At 41.1% G+C, this 23,084-nt stretch overlaps 1 protein-coding gene across 2 annotated transcripts in view; it reads left to right on the top strand.

Moving 5' to 3' along the window:
• Nucleotides 1-4,395: 4,395 nt before the first annotated feature.
• The window catches only part of DCP1A (decapping mRNA 1A), a 59,956-nt gene continuing 41,267 nt past the window's right edge, over nucleotides 4,396-23,084 (top strand). Inside the window, exons 1-4 of one of the 2 annotated variants that reach the window (XM_039243656.1) lie at nucleotides 4,488-4,564; nucleotides 4,862-4,936; nucleotides 6,616-6,656; nucleotides 9,004-9,131. In XM_039243656.1, the coding sequence (XP_039099587.1) occupies nucleotides 9,050-9,131 (82 nt within the window). In that variant the 5' untranslated portion in view covers nucleotides 4,488-4,564; nucleotides 4,862-4,936; nucleotides 6,616-6,656; nucleotides 9,004-9,049. Of the gene's footprint in view, nucleotides 4,565-4,861; nucleotides 4,937-6,615; nucleotides 6,657-9,003; nucleotides 9,132-23,084 lie in introns of both variants that reach the window. The other variant, XM_039243655.1, reaches the window with a different exon arrangement.

Genomic DNA, 23,084 nt, shown 5'->3' with positions numbered 1-23,084 from the left:
TGGAGGTTCATTGGATAAAGAGAGAACATCCTGATATTCCAGTTAATCCAACAAACGTATTTGGCCTTGCCTCTGTGCCAGGCACTGAGAACATGAAGAGAAACAAGACAAACATGGGTCCTGCTTCATTGAGCTGATGATACAGGCAAAACATAAATAAATAAAATAACTACCACTTGCAGATAAGTGCTATGAGGAACATGAGGAAATGAGCATTAAGGATATCCCAGGAATATGAGAGAGAAAAATGTTCTAGAATGGGAGAACACCAAACACAAAGGCCCTGAGGTAAGACTCATTTGGCACATGTACAGGAATAGCAAGGAAGTCAATCAGCTGGGGTAGAATCATTCAAAGGGCAATTCACAGAAAATGGAGATAGAAAGAAAGCAGGCCAGGCCAAGCAATGTCTCCCAGGCCATGGCAAGGACTTTTAATTTTGAACTGGTGAAATGGGAAGTCTGTGACTCTGACAAAGTTTCACAGCCAGTAGATTTGGAGCTAAAACGCTGGTCTTCTGACTTGTATTCTAGTGTCCTTTGCCTTAGACCCTATAATTTCAAATGGCAAGTTTTCTCTTTTATCACAAGGTCACTTAGAAGGGGAGGGAGATGGGGTTGGATTGATGAAGTTTTAGACTTTCACATTTTTTAAAATATTTTTATTTATTTATTTATTTCTAGGAGAGAGAGAGAGAGAGAGAGAGAGAGACAGCGTGAGCAGTGGAGGGTCAGAGAGAGAGGGAGATACAGAATCCGAAACAGGCTCCAGGCTCTGAGCTGGCAGTCAGCACAGAGCCCGACACGGGGCTCGAACCCACGAACCGCGAGATCATGACCCAAGCGAAAGTAGGACGCTTAACCGACTAAGCCACCCAGGTGCCCCTAGACTTTCACATTTTAAATTACTTTTCTTTCAAAAAATAATTGATGCATGAGGCACCAAAGAAGAAAAAACCTTCCCATCTCTGACCCAGCCACCCACCTCTCATCTCTCCCAGTAGTCCTTTCCATGGCCTTAGAGGCCTTGGGTTTGAAGATGGCATTCATTAATGGATATTTATTGAGAATCTACTCTACACCAGGGGCATAAATACTAACTACTGGAGACCTGACAAAGATACACTCTCTACCCTTAGCCTATAGCCTAAGACAAAAGAAAGGTCTTAAGGTTTGTTTCACAAATGCGAGGCAAAATTGGTATCAAAGTAAATGGGGGAGTTTCAATGCAAAAATATTCGCATTCTCTTTAATATATCTTGAGAGTACAGAGCATGATAGTCAACATTAGCATGTTTTGAGCCACGCAAACATACATTTTTGAAGGAATTTTCTATTCTGAATATTAGTAAATATATGTAAGAAAAAAAACTAATGAATAAGTCATGGGGATGTAATGTACGGCATAATGACTATAGTTAATAACACATATTGCATATTTGAAAGTAACTAGGAGAGGGGGTCTTGGAAGTTCTTACCACAAGAAAAAAATGTTTGTAACTAATCATGGTGACATGTTAGCTGGACTATTGTGGTGATCATTTTGCAATGTATACAAATACCTGATCATTACACTACATACGTGAAATTAATACCATGCCATCTGTCAATTATACCTCAATAAAGTAATAATTTTTTGAAAGAAAAAGTCACTTTTTTAACTTTCAGGTGTTTCTTTGAATTTTATTCCAAGGGCTTGCATTACCTATTCAAAAAATACATATATTTTTTAATTAGGGCACAGATTTTTTTTTTTTTACAAATATTTTATTGTCAAATTAGTTTCCACATAACACTCAGTGCTCATCCCCAAAGTGCCCTCATCCATGCCCATCCCCCCCTCCCCCCCACATCCATCAGTCCTCAGTTTTTGTCAGCATTCAAGAGTCTCTCATGGTTTGCCTCTCTCCCTTTCCCCCACCATTTCCGCCCTTCTTCTCCCCCTTGTTCCTCCGTCAAGTTCCTCCTAATCCTCCTATACGTGCAAACATATGGTATGTGTCCTTCTCTGCCTGACTTATTTCGCTCAGCATAACACCCTCAAGGTCCATCCATGTTGCTACACATGGCCAGATTTCATTGTTTCTCATTGCCATGTAGTATTCCATGGTATAGATAAACCACATCTTGATCCATTCATCTGTTGATGGACACTTAGGCTCTTTCCATGTTTTAGCTATTGTGGAGAGTGCTGCTATGAACATTGGGGTACATGTGCTCCTATGCCTCAGCATTTCTGTATCCCTTGGGTAAATTCCTAGCAGTGCTATTGCTGGGTCATAGGGGAGTTCTATTGTTAGTTTCCTGAGGAACCTCCACACTGTTTTCCAGAGGGGCTGTACCAGTTTACATTCCCACCAACAGTGTAGGAGGGTAGGGCACAGATTTTTAACTCTTTTATTGAAAGTAGGTGGAAGGGAGTAAGACTCATTTTCAATGATGAAGAAAGGTAGCCCTGGTGTACAGGAAGGGAACCCTGGGGGAAGGCAGGAGTCTCTGGATTCTAATACCAGATACCCCCAGACTAGTGTGGAACTGAGCCAGTGATTTTTCCCCCCAGCTTCAATTAAATCACCTGTCAAGCGAGGATGATCACACCTTCCCTATCTCACCATTAGACTGTAAAATGAAAGGGAATCCTTGTCTTTCTTCTCTGATGAACTCTTACTCATCCCTGGAGCACTAATGCAAACATCACCTTCTCCCTGAAGTCTTCCTAGACTCTCCTGACCAGATGGAGTGAAACCCTCTGGGTTTCAAGAGCAACATCTCCAGCCTTGCCCCAGTTTCCTTGCATTGTGCAACTTCTTTCTCCCAGAGCCAGGAAGTTGTCTTACCTTCAGGGAGGCGGACTGCAGCTACAGGTGGGAGCCTGAAGAAGAGGTGAGGTTTGGAAGGGAAAAAAAAGGATGAAGGTATTCCAGACCCACCTGGGCTAGGTGCCATGCATGGAGTCTCACAAACTGTCTGATAAGGTCCCAGTAAAAAGTCAGGGACAAAATTCCTCAGCTATCCAGCCCAGACGCATGTCACTCTTCAGAGCTTTATACTTTTCCCTCAATAAACTCTGTCGCTTTGCTGTTGGGTGCGAGATTCATTCTTCGACTCCGTGAGACAAGGGCCCGCGTCTCTCCCACCCTCCCGTAACACCAGCTCACACCTAAAAGTTCAAAAAACACTTGCTTAATGAACTGACACGTTTCCTTGTCTGCATTTGTACACGCTTCTCAGGTGAGAAGAAATCTCTTCCCATTAACAAACGGTCCTGGGATGTAAAATCATAAATACAAATAACTACAGGGCTTGGGTTTTTTCTTTTATTTACTTTGAGAAAGTGTGAGTGGGGTAAGGAGAGAGGAGAGAGAGAGAGAGAGAGAGAGAGAGAGAGAGAGAGAGAGAGAGAGATTGAGAGATTGAGAATCCCAAGCAGGCTTCGCGCTGTCAGCCCAGGGCCCCCACCACCTCCATTTCAGGAACCGTGAGATCATGAGCTGAGCTGAAATCAAGAGTCAGAGGCTTAACTGACTGAGCCACCCGAGCACCCCTATTTTTTTCCTTTCAAAAATTCAGTTCCATTGGGGTATCTTTTCAATATAAGAAAATGATTGTTTGTTTTTAACAAGTCAAAGGGGTGAACAGAACTCCGTAAAGTCTCCGTACCTTGTTTTACTCCTTAGCTACTACCTGGCTCTTTAAAATGTGTTAAAATGCTCCAGATGTTTGCTAAAATAATGAATTACCTTTATCTTTTTGAAGCTTTAATCGATACAGAACCCAGGACTTCACGGTCTCCTCCCACGACTGGAAGGAAGGACTTATGTGAGATCAAGACGAGCAAAGTGAGCAAAAGCAAAAGTGGACAGCACAAGGCGTTCCTATGGAGTGCCAGGGAGGTTAGTTGGCTTTTCTCAAAACTTTCCATCAGAAAAACACCAAATTGCTGACGGCCGTGATCCAGCAAGGTCCCTGCTCCCCGCTTTTCCGTGCTTCCCCCCACCCCGCCACGAGATGCGGAGCCCGGCACAGTCACAGCCGGCTTTTCGATCCGCGGCCCGGCCTGCGCGTGCTCAAGCCCAGGCAGCCCCCGCGTCGGCCTGCTGCCTCGTCCTCCAGGAGCCCGAAGAAAGCTCAAGCGCAGCCTAGATCCCGCCGACAGGACATTTTACCCCGAGCACAAGAAGGGCCTGCGCCCCCGCCTGCAAGCTCTGCAGCCCACGCTACCCGGGACTCGCGGAGCCCGACGGCCCCGGAACCCGACGCCCCAGCCGTGGGCGCAGCGGAGCGTAATAGCTGTAGTACCACCCCGGCGCGAGGCCGGGAGGAGAAGCGGAAGTTAAGGACGCTGACGCAGTTGGGGGAACCTTGCCTTGATGGCACCTTCCTGTCCGCGACTCCGCCCCCGCTGGAGGGGCTCGGCTCCGGAATTCAAGATGGAGTCGCTGAGCCGAGCTGGGCAGGAGATGAGCTTAGCGGCCCTAAAGCAGCACGACCCCTACATCACCAGCATCGCAGACCTCACGGGCCAAGTCGCCCTGTACACCTTCTGCCCCAAGGCCAACCAGTGGGTGAGTGCGGCCAGGCTGCTGAGGTCGCCAGCCCGGCCACCGCCTCTTAAAGGGGCCGCGCGGACTGCCCTGGGTTGGGGACGATTCCGGAGGCCAGGGAGGCAGAGGTGAGGCCAGGGACTGGAGAAGAGACTGGCCGGTCCCTCAAGCGTGTCAGGGGCTTCGGGGAGTAGGGAGAAGAGCAAGAGAAGTAGGCCCAGGACGTCCAGAGGGAAAAGCCGATAGAGGGGAGGATTGCAGGAGGATCAGTCCCTTGGGGTCGAGTCCGGGGACATGGACGATCTGCCTTCTTTGCAGATATGTTGGAGGATGAGAACGGTGGGGTCAGAAAGATGCCTGAAAAATTGCGTTTGAAGCTCTAAGGGTTATTAGGTAAAGGACATAAACAATCTATAAACACCCGCGCTCTCCCCCCATCAGGCACATAAATAAGAGCCCCCTTCATAGAGGTCATTTGGATTTAAAGCTTGAAATCCAATTAGTTTCAATTCTTGGAAGAGAAGTAAGTGGTGGGGATAAATCCGGCTTTTATCTAACTGCACTGTATTTCCAGAGTTTTGGAAAAGATTTCAAGGCACAGGAAAAGGGCTTCCATGTTAATTGGATTCCCTTGAAACCTTTGGAAAAGAGACCCTGTAAATGTGTTTCGTTACAGCTGTGCTGCTGGTGATGTCACCTCTGAATGCTCCCTTCAGACTTTGGCTTTTATTTATTTATTTATTTGCACGGCAGGGGGTTCGAAAAGTTACATTCAATCTGTTCTCTGACTTGTGAGCTCCTGTTTAAAAGTAACATACTTTCCAGATTTCTAGTAATTGACCCTCGGTAATTTACTCATGCAGCTTTAGGCTTTACGTTTGGCAAATGATCTATAAATGTTCGTTGGACTGAGTTCGTAAATGACTAACATTCATATTTCAGTAAGAAATGAAATCCTTATACTAACAAAACTCTGAAATATTATCATAATATATTCTTTAAGGTATAAAACAGATACATAGGTTATATTTAATCAATAATTTTGTGAAAATCATTTGACATTTATAAACAATTCAGATGAAGAAAGTTCAGAATCATCTTGCTTTACTTTACTTCTTTCCTTTACCTCCTGGAAGAGAAGAAGGTATGGAAAGCCACAAAGAACAAAGTTATAGAATTTTTTTTTAAGTGTAGCTGTTTTAGACATTGCCTTAGTTTGAATTGTTCTGAATCATTTTACTTTATTTGGTCTGCATATAAATTTGTGAGCTGTAGATTGCAGACAAATGGTGAAGACTTGGGGGCAGGAGCTTATGACTAACAAGCTTTTATTTCTAGTTTTTCAAGGATTTTCAGTGTTGTGGGATGTTAATTGTGGAGTCCTGCTTTACATATGAAATGCAAGCTATAATAATCGGGATTGAAAAATAAGCTGCTGCTGTTTGTTCATTTGGATAATGGCACACAGAACATAAGCAAAACTTTTTCTATCATTATTTTACAGTGAGTTGTAACTTGGCAACTTTGCAGTTGTAACTTTATGTTTCTTCAACTGATCAAAGATAAAATTAAAATTATCATCAATGTTTTAGGGCACCTGGGTGGCTCAGTTGGTTAAGCACCCAATGACTTTGGCTCAGGTGATGATCTCATGGTCTATGAGTTTTAGCCCTGCGTCAAGTTCTGTGCTGACAGCTCAGAACCTGGAGCCTGCTTTGGATTCTGTGTCTCCTTCTCTCTCTGCTCCTCCCCCATTCGCTCTCTCTCTCTCTCTTTTGAAAATAAATAAACATTAACATTTTTTTAATTTTAAGAAGAAAAATGTTGCAGATAACAGACATGTTGCTGTATTGAACACTGTGTATATATTTGTATGCCATTAATAATGTAAAAAGGATAAGAAAGAAACTGGTAATAGTAGTTTGTGGAGTAAGAGAGTTACTTGACCTGTTCTAAAGTGAGTAATTTTAAAATAAATAAGCTCATTTTAAACATGAAGTATTTCTTCTCCATTAGGATCATTTGGGGTTGAAGTCTGGGGAAAAAACTAATTGACTCATTATCTATTGTAGGAGAAGACTGATATAGAAGGAACTTTATTTGTATATCGAAGGTAAGCTTTTTGAAAAAATGATACATATGTATTTTTACTTTAATGGTAAATAGTGCCCTATAAAGTTCAGCCTTGTTGTACGTTTATCTTTGGAACCTTCCTGCTTGTCCCTATTCAACCATTTCTCATTGTGGGATTCTATACAAGTTATGTCCCTTCTTTGAGCCTTCCTATGATTCAGAGCTAGTAATGTGTAATGTGTAATTTTAGAAAGCTTGAATTACTCAATTGCACATTTTATATTTTCAACGTTTCTGAGAGTTAATTATGTAAAATGTGATTGGTTTGCAAACTGCAGCTTTTGTTTTGTTAGGCACCTTTTGTGTCCTAACTGTAACTGACTGACAAGAAGGGATAGTCATGGAGTCCTTGTTTCCCTGGGTCTTGCTTTGATGGGGGCAGATTTCTTCCCGTGGTTTCTAAAGGTTAAGGATTCAGCAGGAATTATTACTGACATCTGGTCCTCCCCAGTCTTTTTTTTTTTTTTTTTTTTTTTTGTATTATGAGTTATCTTTTAAGGATTGCCTTTCTCCATTGATGGTAATTAACAAGAATTTGTCAAACATTTTTTAAATTTTGGTGTATAGCTTGGAGATCTTATCCAAATACACTGATCTTTTTTCCCTTTGTATGTAAGTGCTTTGAGTTACATAGTAACTATAGCAGCTTTTTATTCTTTGCCACTTTGTTCCCTGCCCTTCATCTTTCTCCTTTAAGAAAAAAAAAAAGAAAGAAAGAAAGAAAAAGAAGGCCTTTACCCTTCATCTACTTCATTATTCTTGATTACCTATATAAATTTCTAGAAACTCCTCAATTGTAGTTAGAGGCCTGGTATCTGTGATATTTGGGAAGTACTTTCCTGACCGTGTTACAGGACAATACAGATCCACTGGTTGTAGAAAATATGAAATTTAGTATAATAAATACTTTGGTTTAATAATATTCATAGAGGCTTACATAGTGTTAATCCTAACAAAAGAAAACCAATGAAACTATTTGGGAAATGTGACAACATTTTATGTGCCTTGGATAAAGGTATGCTGCAGTGTCAGAATATCACTTTGCAGAGACCTCAGAAGCCTGGATTTAGAGTCAGAAAACCTAAAGCTGAATTCTAGTCACATTATTTGTGATACTTTGGGCAAAGCCTTAATCATTCTGAGTTTATTTCCTAAGTGGAGTAGGATTCTAAGTCTCTCCCATGTACACAGAGAAATGAATGAGAAACTGCTAAGTTTTGGATACATGTGAGGAGTAGACATCTAAAGGGTCATGTGCTGACTCACCCTCATAGGAGAACTGAGGACATTTATTATTATAGGATTCAATGCATTTTCTAACTCAGGACAGACCTGTTTGGTGTAAGAAACAATCTTGATTGTTACGGTTGACAGTCATTACTAAAACCAAGTCTGTACTGCATTGAAAATCAGTGATATTTTTGTTGAGCAAATGTTTATTTTATTTAAAAAATTTTTTTTTACATTTATTTATTTTTGAGAGACAGAGTGAGACAGCATGAGTGGGGGAGGGCCAGAGAGAGAGACACAGAATCTGAAGCAGGCTCCAGGCTCTGAGCAAGCATTCAGCACAGAGCCAGATGCAGGACTTGAACCCACAAACTGTGAGATCATGACCTAAGTCGAAGCCGGACACTTAACCGACTGAGTCACCCAGGTGCCCCAAGCAAATGTTTATTAAACATTTACTGGGTATCTATCTTGGGATACATCTGAAGAAAAAAAAAAAAAAAGACAAAAATCCTATTTGCATGGAGTTTACATTCTAGTGGAGAAAGACAGTATACAAAATAATAAGTGGTATGCGAAAAAAGAGGTGGGCTGGAGGTATGGAACTTGAGAGCAGGCTGGGAACCTCAGAGAGGGTAGTTGTCAGGTAAGTGTCATTGAGAAAGTGATATTTGAGGAGAAGCTTGGGCGGGGGGGCGGTGACAACTAGATTCTGGGCAAGTGTTTCAGACAAGGGTCTTCAGGAGCAAGCGCTCTCCTGTAGGGCAAGCGAAGAGCTCAGGGTGGCTGAAGCAGGCAAAGCAAGGGAAGAGGCAGAGGGGAGGAAGGCAGGGGGGCCATATACCAGCCAAGGCCCTGGTGGCCTTATTAGGGACATTGGCCTTTAGTCTGAGGGACTAAGTCCTTGGAAACTTCTGAAAAGAGGAGGGGTATGATCTGTCTTAAATTTTTTGTTTACAACTTTAAGTGCTAACAGTATTGTGTAATGCAATAATGTAGTTATTCTTTGAAATGGAAGCAAAGAAGTAGATAACATTTTTGTGAATTAAACAGTGACTACAGGGTTGTTGTTTTTTTTTTTTTCTGTCAAATTTAAGGTCAGCCTCACCTTACCATGGTTTTACCATTGTAAATCGACTGAGTATGCACAATCTGGTTGAACCAGTGAATAAAGATTTGGAATTTCAGCTCCATGAACCATTTCTTCTGTATAGAAACGCAAGCTGTAAGTATATCTGTCTTACTACGGTTCATATATTTACAATGAAAATGGAGTGGCTTTTGTTTCTATCACACTATTTTTGGAGTTTCAAGTTAACAATACAAAATATAATCTCTACTCTTCTGGTTATAAATGAGTCTCTTAGTAAGATCAAACCTTTTAAACTGAGCTTCTAAAATTGAAACATTCTTTTGTATAGTGTAACTGTTATATTGTTTTAGTTAAATATTCTATTCCATGTAATAGCATTACATTATATTCCTATTGTTTGTTTTATGAAAATAAGTTTCACCCTTTGTTTTGGTTGTGACATTGAATTATTGGCTGCTCATGCCCCTGGGCAACAAAAATAGAACTTAGTTTGAGAGACACGGGATGGGGACTGATACTGATATTTCTGTCCCCAAAGCAAGTACTGTTTGCCCTGGTAGTGGTACTTTTTGATCTGTTTATCGAGTGTCTGCTGAGTACAAGTTCTGGGCCACAAGCTGTTGTACGTCAGTGTTAACGATACAATAACCTACATAAGACAGGAGAGCAGTGAAGTCAGCCGAGACTCAAGATGCAAGTGGCGACCACTCAGTTGTGGAGCGACTTCTAGAGACCTTTCTGGCATTTTACAGACTCTTGAGAATGGTTGTATGCAGTCCACAAAGCCCTTCAAGAAGTAAGATACTAGGGGCGACAGGGTGCCTCGGTCGGTTGGGCGGCCGACTTCGGCTCAGGTCATGATCTCACAGCTTATGGGTTCGAGCCCTGCATCGGGCTCTGTGCTGACAGCTAGCCTGCTTCAGATTCTGTGTCTCCCTCTCTCTCTGACCCTCCCCTGCTCATGCTGTCTCTCTCTCTCTCTCTCTCAGAAATAAATAAACATTAAAAATAAAAAAAGAAGTAAGATACTAAAAAGTATCCTCAATTCCTGTATTTCAATATGGGTGCTGAAGATCTGAGTGTTTGAGGACAGAAGAAAGACAGTTTGGCACTGAGTGTAGGTCAGTCAGACCTGGTTATAGTAGTAGAGCAACAGTCCGTATCATCCAAGGAGATTGCGAGAGAGATGTTACTTCTCACTTAAAAAGGAAAAGTTACTCTTTGGATTTCATTTGACTGGGAGGTAACTGGTATTGAAGGAATGTCTTCAGTGTAACTGAAGCATCTCTGGGAATTAGGCATCTTTTAGTTCCCCAAGTGAGAAAGGGCAAGGGCTGTTTCAGAGCCAGAAGCCCCAGACTCTTCTCCATAGCTCACCTTATGTATCTGAGTAAAATAGAGTCTCTTGATTTTTCAATAAACTATTTGTCCAGATAATTCCTCTCTGAGATTTTAATTTCTGGGGACATAATTGGAAATACTTTTTAATACCTGTAAGTGAACTAACGTTAGCAGCAGAATTACTTCCGATGATAGATTTCTTTGTGCTGAACTTTCTGTTAATGGGGAAATTCTGCAGACAAAAACAAATCCAATTTTTTTAAGGGAAGTTGGCTTAATTCTGCTCCTTACTACCTGGAAACTTAATCTAGCTATTGCTTCTAAGAAAAATTGAAAGTAGTCCAGAAGATTATCAGAAACCCATGGATTTCATAACTAGCATAAGCCTGTTGTGAATCATAGCATTTCTTTCACAAGCAAAGGTTCCTGTGGAGTTGAAAGTGCAGCATAGCACAAATAGAATTAAATCATGATTAACCAAAATTTCACTAATCAGAGCCTTGATTACCTAGAAACATTTCTGTAGTCCACGTGTGGAAGAAATTAAGGCAAACTATAAGAAAACAAGCTAATGTTAGGTCTCATTTTGTGAGAAATCTAGCAGATACCTGGAGTGTAACTTGGGGTCACCATAAAAATGTGCCATAACTTTAACCCCACTTAGTATCCTAGATTAATTTGTTGTGATGATAAGAATTTAAATCATCAGGAGTGTTAACTAGAATATTTTCAAGCAGAAAGGTACACTAATGCATTTTTTTTAGAAAGATTTTCAACAGCAAGTTGAAACAAAATATCCTTAGTTGAACAGAAAACTCACTTAACCAAGGTTGTCCAATACCCCGGTTAGTTGAGGCACTGAATCATTTTCTAAGGACTGTACGATATCTGTTATTGCTAATTAGAAATGCAAGAGCACATCAGCTTGTTTTCAGATGAGAGAAAGGCCTGAGAAGGTCAAGTACAACACCGTGGGTGTATTAGAAACAGTCTATGAGAGGAGCTTGGGGAAGGTATTTAAAGGAACAGCTGTATCGGAGAGAAGTGACAAGGCAGCATGAAGTGATTCTGGGAGTGTGGTGGCCTCTCTTGGGTCTCTGTTGTGTCTGCCTCGTCTCAAATGTGGAAAATAGTCTTGTCAAGGCTGCAGGCTCTTGAGTTGTTAAGGGATTTGTTCTTTAAACAAAAAGTTAATTAGTGTCTGATTGTGTATACAGGTAATTATACCTGCTTCCGTGGCTGCTCTTCCATCGTCCTGTGGGACGTGCTGCTAACACTGACCCGTTTGTTTCACTCATTGTACCTTCAGATCCAGCTTCTTTCACTCAAGTCAGTTTTTGGAGTTTCTAGAAAACCGAGCTCTCATTTTTTTCCAGATCTAAATAAATTGTTTTATTGTTTTAGTTTTGATTTATACAATCCCCCCCCCCCCGCCGCAAGGAAAAGGTAAAATCTTACAGAGAAAATGCCTACACTAGCCAAGGGCTTCAGTCAGTGATTCCGTTGAATATTCTGGAAGCAGTAGATTTCTGTACTGATCAAAGGGCCTTGTGGCAGTCATGCAACCCCTCTGAGGCCACAGCAGGGGTTGGGAAGACTGCAGATTCTGCAGTTAATTAAGGGTGTAGTTCCTAACACCCTGTTTCTGACTCACAGTGAGGAAACAAGAGTCCCAGAGAAGTTAAGAAACTTGCTCAAGAGTCACAGGTTTATAAGTTGACCTAAGCAGAATTTGGATTGTCAAAGCGCATGTTCTTTCTGGATGGCTACAACAGTAAAATTACTTGCTTCATCCATCCACATTCTAGAGCAAGGCTGCCCGCTAGAGCTCTGGTAATGGAAACGATCTGTTCCAGTCCTGTGCCTCAGAGCTGCCACCTGCGTGTGGCTACTGCTGAGCGCTCAGAGTGTGGCTGGGCGGCCAGCACATTTTCTGTTCTTTTCTGGTTTATTTCATTTAACCGATCTGCATGTAAGTAACCGTACGTGCCTACAGTGGCCACATGGTGGACAGCAGAAATCTAAAGCACGGACCCATGCTCCCTCCAAGCACACTCTTTTGTTGCGCCGTACCTGAATTTGGATTAGATTTTTATGCCTCTCATTTAGTCGTTCTTTTTTAAAATTTATAAGTGGTTCCTAGATACGAAGGCTGCAGAAGATATCCCTGAGGGTGGCTTCGCCATGGTAACACTCTTTTGGCATGAAATTTAATTTTCTGAACAAATTCTATTCTAGGCTTTGCCATTTTCAGGCTGTAACCTTGAATAAATCATGTAAACCACTGATCTGACCTGCTTATCTTAAAAGGGCATCATATACATGAAGATATTTTGTCAGGCACTTGTGCATATATAAAATATTGTAGGCTCTATCTCCATCTTGGACCCAAGCCAAATGATGTTTTTAAAAAGTGAGTCATGGGGATTTTAATGTTATCCAGGTTCTCTTAGAACCCAGGCCGATGGTGTCCTCCTTCACGTCCCTTCTAACCAGCACAGGACAAGCTGGAGACGCTGTGTGTCTTTACAGATATTGTTTTCAGATATTACAAGGCCTATTACTAGACAGCCTGAGGTATGGTAAGTGGAAAATCTATACATGTTAAAAATGAGAAATATTAGAGCGTACAAATTTTTTTAAACTCTCAACAGAAGCAGTTCTGATCAGTGGGTCACAGTGTTCATTTTGATCCATACACTGGAACACCTAGCACCCTCCTGTCTAAAACTTGGGATTAATGTAATGGTGTTTGATTTGTGGACACCTCTTCCTAAAAAAACACTAATGATAGTTTAAAAAAAATTTTTTTTAATGTTTATGTATTTTTGAGAGAGAGAATGACAGAGCATGAGTGAGGGAGGGACAGAGAGAGAGGGAGACACAGAATTGGAAGCAGGCTCCAGGCTCTGAGCTGTCAGCACAGAGCCCGACGCGGGGCTCAAACTCACAAACCACGAGATCGTGACCTGAGCTGAAGTCGGATGCTTGATCAACTGAGCCACCCAGGCGCCCGAAAACATTGATGATAGTTTTAATTTTATCTTTGATTAGTTGAAGGAATATAGTTTTTTCGCCCTGTAAACATGCATTACTACCGATCTGCCTATCTTCTGTTTTCATTTGTAAAGAGAATCCATTTTACCAACTGTGTTATAAAACCATTCTTTGGAGATTCTGAACTTCCAGGAGTTCCAAAGGCATATCAAAGAAAATATCCTTCAACTCCTATCCAGCAATATCATGACAGAAAACCTTCCTCTTACAAGCCTAATTTAGAATTGCTATATAAAATAATAAATGCATAGCTTAGTCAAAAAGAGAATAGGGGTCATTTCAGTGGCCAGCATCAGAGTGAGAGCTGAGGGCTGAAGTGAGGAGCTTATAAACTGACACTGGCTGCCTCCTCTTAGGGCTTCTTATGTATGGAGCTCTCCTTCAATAAGGACCCCATTACAGTTACATGGGGCCAGGAGACAAGGCCATGAGCTCTCACAAGTGGAGAGGTAGAGCTGAGACACCTGTACATACATACAGCCAGGCCCCCTAATGAGCTACATATTAACAAATTAGAAAGATACCAGCCCATAACCAAAGAGGAGGACAAGGCAAGTTTATCTATCTCAGTGTGGGCTATGGGTTAGAAGGAAAATGTCTACCCCTGGAAATTGTGAGCCTTCTCTCATACAGGATTTGGGGTTCAGGTTATACCATTCACTTGGTATAATTTCTTTTTTTTGTTGTTAAATTTTTTAAAATATTTTTAAATTTATTTCTGAGAGAGAGAGAGAGAGAGAGCGCGCGTGAGCGGGGGAGCGTCAGAGAAAGAGGGAGACACAGAATCTGAAGCAGTCTCCAGGCTCTGAGCTGTCAGCACAGAGTCTGACGTGGGGCTTGAACCCATGAGCCATGAGATCATGACCTGACCCCAAGTCGGATGCTTAACCTACTGAGCCACCCAGGCACCCCCACTTAGTATTATTTCTTACCCAGGCCAAAAACTCACATAAAAATTGATCCTCAGCTGGCGAGTACTCTAGGACACCTGATAAAAGCAAATGCAAATCCTTAAAGAGGAATACCCAGATTGCCCGGGGATTGATAAGCCTCATGGTCTAAAAGTACTAACTCTACAAGAAAATAATTCACGGTCAGTGAAAGGTAGACCAAACAAACAGCAGGATTAGCCAAACCTTCCCAGAAACTGTAGTCAATGAAATGATCAGACAGAGACTTTAATGGATATAAATGTCACATGTATAAAATAAAGTGATAAGTAGCTTCGAAAAATAACCAAGTCGAATTCCTAGGAATTAAAAATTTTAATTTTTGAAATGAACTCTCTACCTGGACTCAGCAGTTAATTTGTAACAACAGAAAAGAGAATTGAAGAATAGAAAAGGACATATGAGGGAATTCTTCAGAATTCATTCAAGAAATGAAAATGGGACCAAGAGCATAGACTTAGAAAGTCTAACATAACAGAAAATAATTTCAGAATATAAAATAGGCTTAAGAGAGACAGTATCGGAAGAGATTACAACTAAGAATTTTCTAGAATCCTTGAAAGACATAAATCTCAGATTTAGGCAGCAGAATAAGGCACCAAGCATAATAAATAGAAATACACAAAGAGAAGCAAGTAAAGGCTACTTGAGACTGATTACCTACAAAGAGCACCAGTTAGACTGACAGCATATTTAGTTGCAGCTACTGAGTTCGGAAGACAAAGGAATAATGTTTTCAGAGTAGTGAGGAAAAAGCAGTGCCCACTTCAGTAGTTCAGGAGAACAAAATAAAGACATTTTTCAACAAAAACAACTTTTGCCTCCAGCATTCCCTTGCTGCAGGTGCTTCTAAGGCAGTGCTGTCCAGTACAGTAGCAACTAGCCACACATGGCTGTTGAGCACTCGAAATGCTCCTAGTGCAACCAATCCTGAACTGTATTTAATTTGGTCCAGAAATAAGAAAATTGAGGGGCGTCTGGGTGGCTCACTCGGTTAAGCATCTGACTTCAGCTCAGGTCATGATCTCATGGTCTGTGAGTGTGAGCCCCTCATCAGGCTCTGTGCTGACAGAGCTTTGAACCTGTTTCAGATTCTGTGTCTCCCTCGCTCTCTGCACCTCCCCTGCTCATGCTCTGTCTCTCTCTCAAAAATAAATAAATGTAGGGGTTTCTGGATAGCTCAGTCGGTTAAGTGTGCAACTTCAGCTCAGGTCATGATCTCACCACTCGTGGGTTCGAGCCCCGCGTTGGGCTCTGTGCTGACAGCTCAGAGCCTGGAACCTGTTTTGGATTCTGTGTCTCCCTCTCTCTCTGCCTCTCCCCCACTTCACTCTCTCTCTCTCAAAAACGAATAAAATTGTTTTTAAAAAAAATCTTAAATAATAATAAATAGGGGCGCCCAGGTGGCTTAGTCGGTTAAGCGTCCGACTTTCACTCAGGTCATGATCTCGCGGTTCGTGGGTTCGAGCCCCGCGTCGGGCTCTGTGCTGACTGCCAGCTCAGAGCCTGGGGCCTGTTTCGGAGTCTGTGACTCCCTCTCTCTGACCCTTCCCTGCTCACGCTGTCTCTCTCTCCTAGAAATAAATAAACCATTAAAAAAAAAAAGAATAATAAATAATTGTAAAAATAAAAAAGAAATAAAAATTGAGTACAGAAGTAAGAAATGAAGTTTACAAACTATAATGAGCAAAGAAAAAGAGGTGAATTAAAATAAGCATGGACTATATAAAACCGTGAAATGACTGATCTGAGCAGAGGTGCACAGGGTGCAGGGGTGGCTCAGTCAGTTAATCATCTGACTCTTGATTTTGGCTCAGGTCATGATTTCCCAGTCATGAGATCGAGCCCCTCCTTGGTCTCTGCGCTGACAGCAGGGAGCCTATTTGGGATTCTCTCTTCTCTCTCTCTCTGCTCCTCCCCTGCTTGTGTTCTCTCTCTCTATCAAAATAAATATTTTTTTCTTAAGGCGAAGCAAAAATACTAGACACTAATACTAAGGTAAAAGCTCTTCAAACCTAAAGCATCCTATGACTGAGGTAAGAATAGATAAATTGATTAACTATAGACTTAACTCAAGCTGTTTGTGTTCAGATGGTTCAGGGTAACCACTGCAGAACAAACAGGATGTCTTTTAAACCAGTACAACCCAGGATGGGGAAAGGAGTGAATGGACACCACGGGAAATAGAGAGCCCAACGTAAAATGGCAGAAATAAATTAATCAGTAATTAGAACAAAATGTTAAGTGAACTAAACTTGCCAGTTCAAAGAGATTCTAGGGCAGGATGAAGATACAGAATTTGTGAATAATGGTGTTTTCAGAAAACTTCAAACTCAAGACCTGGAAAGATGGAAAGTAAGGGGATGGAATGTGATCTATCATGCAACTGTGAACCAAACAAGGCTGCTGTAGTTGCACTAATCATACCTGATAGATTTCAGGTGAAAAGCATCAGGGGTTGAAGTTGCCACCTAATGATAAGAGGAATGAATTACCTAGAAGATAAAGCTATACTATACTGGTATGTACCTAGTGTGTGCCAGAAATATATATCCAATGTAAAAAATCTATAATCATCAGGGGAGATTTTAACAGGCCACCTCAGTAATTGACAGATAAAGCAGATGGTTTATGAGATACTTAAACGGTACAGATAAACTTGATCTCATGGGCATATAAAGAACCCTGCTTCCAGCAATTTGAGAATTTGCATTTTTTTTCAAATACATATTAGGATTTTGTAAAAATTACCATATGTAGGCCACATAGCCCACGAAGTTAAGAAAACAAAAGAAATCTGGGTTAAGTAGAAGGAAAATACAGATGAGTGCCAATTAACTGCAGAACATAGAAATTTCAATAGAAGGATAGAACAAAATCAACAACAAAAACTCTCCCCCATAACCTAATTGATCCAACAACAACAAAAAGAGTGGGATGGGGGACAGATTGGGCAATATTCGGAATAATCTATATGTTTTTTATATATTACAACTAAATGTAGGGAATACATTTTTTTTTATAACAAGAAATTGCTATAAAGTCCTTTTTGCCTGTATGTTTAGACTTAGATTATATGGTGTCTTAGAAGAAGCATAGTATAACAAAAAGTTATTCAGGAAAAAAACAGATCCGAATACACTCACAAACAGGAAAATGTTGGGTCAGTAGTTTAAAATCTTTACCATCATACCTAAATAAAATGCTAAGAAGAGTATCGTCTTCAGTAAATGGTACTAAGATAGTTATTCTCCATATAGAAAATGGCCTCTGAAAAAGCAGGTATGGGATCTATACATTTCCCATCTTCTCACAGGACACTGGTGTCCACTGTTCACTCTTCTGCACTGAGGAGATCATGCTTCTGTTACCCACTGTTCCTTCAGCCAGCATTTGGCAAGCCCCTGCTACAAGCAACCAACCTTATGGAGTATGTTTCTTCTAGAAGGCACTTTCCCTAAGACCAGAGTCAGGGGTCCTTTGATTTCCACTTCTGTGGAAATTTAATTTTGAAATGCCCCAAGACTACTTTCTGTAAACAGGGTTATGAGCAATTTTTTTTAATCCAAAATTTGGTATATGAGTCAACAAAGAAGTAAAAGTAAGCAAAATTGATTTTTCTCTCTGTTACAGCAAGACAGTCTATATTGTAACTTGGTTCACTGAAAATAATAAAGTAAAGGTTTGTGGTCCCATTAAGTTGTATAAAGTCACTTCTGGCATTCAGTTATTCCCTTTTGCAAAAACTATTTTGGTATTGTCTTTTACTCTGTTTTTAAACAAACAAGCTGATTATTTAACTCAGATGTACATCTTAATACAGTGATACTCAATGAATATCTATCATTTACCAAGCACTTTACCAAGTGCTATATGTACCGTTTTGATTAAAACTATTATGTACTTTTAAAAATTTTTAGTTAGTTTTTTAGTCCTTAGTTTCTGTTAGATTTCCTTAGAAAATTATAAGCAGAAATCATTAAATTGTGTTAGAACTCTACCTTTCTGATAACGGCCAAGATTCTTAATGAAATATGTTACTATATTAATCCCAGTGCTATGAATATTTACTCCAAAATAGCTCTGTTAATTAATGGTAAAAATTAATGATTTAAAATCTGTGATTAGAAATATCAGCTATAAATCTGAATGATTAGGCTAGTACTAGTGAAAATCTGATCCACCAGAGAGACTATGGGGGAATTTACATGTTTAGGGTTTTTTCCTGGTCATTTTTAGCAGCAACACTGACCCATTAATTAGAAGAAATACACAACCTAGATTTTATCTTTTCAGACCTAACTTTATTCCCTCCTTAGACCAGTGTATGATGGTGGCTTTAGCCCCCCCCCCCAAAAAAAAAGCTTATTTTACTTTATGTGTTAGACTTTGATTTTTTTTTTTTTACTGAAAAATAATCAAGGACAGTTATTCATGTTTCCTGCATCCAACACCTCAGGGCATGGATCTCCCACTGAATGCCACTTTTCATTTTTTAAAATGTTTTCTATAATCCAAAAGCATTTTTGGAAAAATGAACAACGTATGTTGCCCTGTAACTTCTTAACAACACATCACTATAACAGGGAGTTGAAAATAAAAATGTTATTGCTATTTAAGATTTTTAAGAACTTACCTCCATCGCTTCTCGGCCTTTTGGCTAAGATCAAGTGTAAGAACTTACCTCCAAAAGCCTGTGAGAAGTACGTCTTTGTTTCCGCTTCACTTACAACTTTTCCTTTATATCGGGCATCAGTCTCTTGATAGAGAGCGTTTTTAATTAAAATTAGATCACTAGAAAAGGCAGGGAGATTCATTTCCATAGTGTTGAAAACGCAGCTGCCAAATGGAAAGTTTTAGTAGAAAAAACACTGTAATGTGTACTTTTTTGTCTCTGCTTGCCCTTTCTCAGTTCAAGGGCAAGACTCAGAACAGTAGAGATGGTAGGTGGCTACTGGCATTTGCACAAATCTTCAGACTCAAAGCACAGTGCAGGAAATGTCCTTGCAAGAGAAGTTTACAATTTGTCAGGTCAAAAAATGTGACTTCTACCTCCAAACTAAAAGAGGAATTTATAAACAATTCTAAAAGCTCCGCAGTCCATTCCCTGTGATCTTCGAATTCAGCACAGTGCTGCTTGACCAGCCTGAAGAAAGGCAGGCAGTGTTCACCATCCACGGCAGAAGTGCTGTGCTTGGTGTGATTCTGTAATCAGTGCAGGAGAAAGGATCTGTGGCAACTGCATTAATCTGGCCTTCTGGACAAAGATAAGGAAAGAGCCTTGCTGTTGCCACGTTAGTAGATTGAAGAGGTAAAAACACCATGAAAACATGGAGTGTGACTTAGTCTCCAAGGCTGACCTGGTGACACTGTTAGGTCAGACATTTCAAATGTCTATTGCTTTCTGTCTGTCGCAGGCCACTATTTAGTGTTCTGATAGAGCCTCTACCGATAGAGCCTGTAGTGTTCTAGTAGAATCTCTAGAAGGGCCTCTACCAGGTACCTTCCGGTTAACTTTGTAAGTCCATGAACATCTCAAAAATTCCAAAGCAGATTCATTTCAGTGTATCTCACTAAATACTGGCTTTTTTCCCCTCAAAAGTAGAGTTGTCAGGTAAAATGCAATTTTATCTTTGTTTTTCATTGTGGTATTATGATAATTAAAATATTTTAAAAGTTAACTATTAATGCACCATTTATCTCTTTTAGAGAATTAATATTTTCTCTTCTGAGAACTGGCAAAGAAAAGCAATTACTTCTAGCCAAGTGGTAGAGATGTGTTCTTTATATGTATGTATACAGGTTTGTGCCTAGTGTTTACAAAGTGAAGTTCATTGTGGAGGTAAAAATTGAAACAGCGTAACCACTAAAAGACTTGAAGCCATTCTGGAATAGGCAGAATAAACCTCAAGACTGAACCCTTGGGGTTAGTCCTCTGGCAGATCCAGGCAGATCTGGGCTACTTACAAAGTCCCTACCTCTGGGCAGGCTTTGGTTTTGGGGCGGTTTTGCTGTTGTTTTTTAAAGAAAGGCATGGGATAAGCATTTGCTACCAGCATTTAAAAAGGACATTTTACACAGACCCCTGGATTTCTACCTTTCCTTCTTGTGACAAAATGTCTGTATGGCCACACGACACCTGCATCCCTGTAAGCACTGATGGTCAGGAGCTCTGGGTGGGGCACGCCCCCCACAGCCTCACCGATGCCACCGCACGCTGTGTCTCCTCACAACCCTGGTTTGGATGATGTCTTGGTAAATTGGTAGAAAAAGATAGAGATAGAAGAGAAGTTAGGGAAAGGAGAGAAAGAAGTTCCCCCTTTTCTCACCTACTATTTGAACCATTTCCCAAAGCCCTCAGTGTTGATTTTGGGGAGCACAGAAAACAGGAACTCCGCTCCTTGGAGGCCAGAAGCCATGCTTCCCAACCTTTGTTGTCCCTTATGCTACATAAAAGTGATGATTTCCGTGCAGGACACTGGGGTGAATAGACCACTAGGGGTCGGACAGGTCCAACATTTGGTATAGCCATAATCACTTGCAGTGCGCCGCCCCTCCCCCCCCCCCCCCCCCCCCCCCCCCCCCCCCAAGCTCTGCCTTAGGAGCAGCAAGTACTGTGTGGCAGAAAACTTAACAGCAGGGGGCAAGCCCTGGTGTGACTTGTTTTATTTATTTAGAGTTGCCCGTTATTTAGGAATAGGAAGTCTGTAACTGGAAACAATCAGTTGTAATATTCTCTGGGTTTATTTTCTTAATTTCTAAAAAAAGTTCAGTGGTTATTTCATGCATCTGAATCCTGTACTAAGATTACAGTGTTAAAAGGGATCGTGGAAGTGATACTGCCAATAAATGATTTCAGGCTTGATTTAATTTAGAGAGGGGCTCTAAATGCGAAAATACTGAACCAAAGAGCTTGCAGAATAGCATTTTAAACTTTCCCGGCCTATGTCTTTTAATCAGTGTTCACTAAATAGACACTGCAATTTAAATTTTTATTTTTTTAAAGTTCCTTCACTTATTTCTGAGAGAGAGAGAGAGCACAAGCAGGGGAGGGGCAGAGAGAGAGGGAGACCCAGAATCCGAAGCAGGCTCTGGGCTCTGTGCTGACCAGAGCCCAACGCAGGGCTCGAACTCACAAACCACAAGATCCCACCTGAGCCAAAGGTGGACTCTCCACCAACTGAGCCACCCAAGTGCCTCTGTAATTTAAGCTTAAGAAAGTGCCCTCTTTCTCCTGTGTTTGTGTTCAGCAGTGTTTTCAGATGTGTGCTCTTTGTACACAACAGGTATGCTGCTGAGGTAACTGAATCCCATCCCATTTAGCCACCACATGTATGCATCCATAGCATTTTCCAGCCTGCTGTTTGCCACCCACCACAGCCTCCTGTCAGAATCCTAGGCCAGTCAGGCTGTGCTCCATGCCCTTTTCCCTGTGTTCTACCTTCCACCACAGAGCCTTTCTCTTCTCTCTCTTTCCGGACCCTTTAGTGTCAATGTGGAGCCACCAGGCTTATTCTTGTCCTGAAGGAAATGATCTGTCAAGGCAGGGGCATTGGCACTTCCACTAGTTGGGGCAGGCTTATGTTTACATGATTTATTCCATTCTTACATTACTTTTACAATCAGAAGGCTCTTCCTTATGTTTAGAGTAAATGTTTTTGGCTATATTCAAAGCACATTTTCCTGTTCTTCCTTTCTTTGTAGGGGATCTTTGTCAGTATCATCTTTAGAAGTATTATAACTCTAACTGCCATTGCCAAAAAGCTTTTTATCAAACCCCTTTTTTGCTTGGCACCGTACTGAGAAAATCTCCAACCTCCTCAGATCCTTTTAGAAAGTAGGTCAGATCTAAATAATAAATGAATCAAAAAGACAACATGTGCATGAGAGTGATTCCCAGCTCTGTTCTTATGACATTTCACAGCATGTCAAGAAGTCTCAAGGGAGTTTACAAAGGCTCCACATTAATTTGGATTTTCTTGATCTTATACATGCCGTATACCATTCTAGATGAGAAGCAGAGTGAGCTGTAACATCAAGTCATTATAGGCTGCTGGATCTTCAAACCCTGCTCTCTGCAGAAATGGAAAACTCTTGCTCCTCAGCTTTTTAAAATTTTTCAATATTAGGGCGCCTGGGTGATTCAGTTGGTTAAGCCTCTGACTTCAGCTCAGGTCATGATCTCACGGTTCATGGGTTCGAGCCCTGCATCAGGCTCTGTGCTGACAGCTCTGAGCCTTGAGCCAACTTTAGATTCTGGGTGTCGCTCTCTCTCAGCCCCTCCCCTGCTGTTATCTCTCTGTCTCTCTGACTCTCTCTAAAATAAACATTTAAGGGGCGCCTGGGTGGCTTAGTCGGTTAAGCGTCCGACTTTCGCTTAGGTCATGATCTCGCGGTTTGTGGGTTCGAGCCCCGCGTCGGGCTCTGTGCTGACTGCCAGCTCAGAGCCTGGAGCCTGTTTCAGTCTGTCACTCCCTCTCTCTCTGACCCTCCCCTGCTCATGCTGTCTCTCTCTCTCCTAGAAATAAATAAAACATTAAAAAAAAAAAAATTTTTTAAAAAAATAAAATAAACATTTAAAAAAGTCTTTAAATTTCTCAATATTAAATAATCTAATAGCTTTAATCCTTTGTTGGTCTCATTTTTCACTTTCAAAAGAAAGATGCTGTCATTTAAAAGGCAAAGGAAACATTTAATTTTGGATATTCTTTTCCGCATTTTGAAGTACAACTTAAAG

This window comes from Hyaena hyaena, unplaced genomic scaffold (genome assembly GCF_003009895.1).
Source record: "Hyaena hyaena isolate Hyena2069 unplaced genomic scaffold, ASM300989v1 scaffold_231, whole genome shotgun sequence".
Taxonomy (NCBI): domain Eukaryota; kingdom Metazoa; phylum Chordata; class Mammalia; order Carnivora; family Hyaenidae; genus Hyaena; species Hyaena hyaena.
This window is presented reverse-complemented; position numbering and strand designations above follow the sequence as displayed.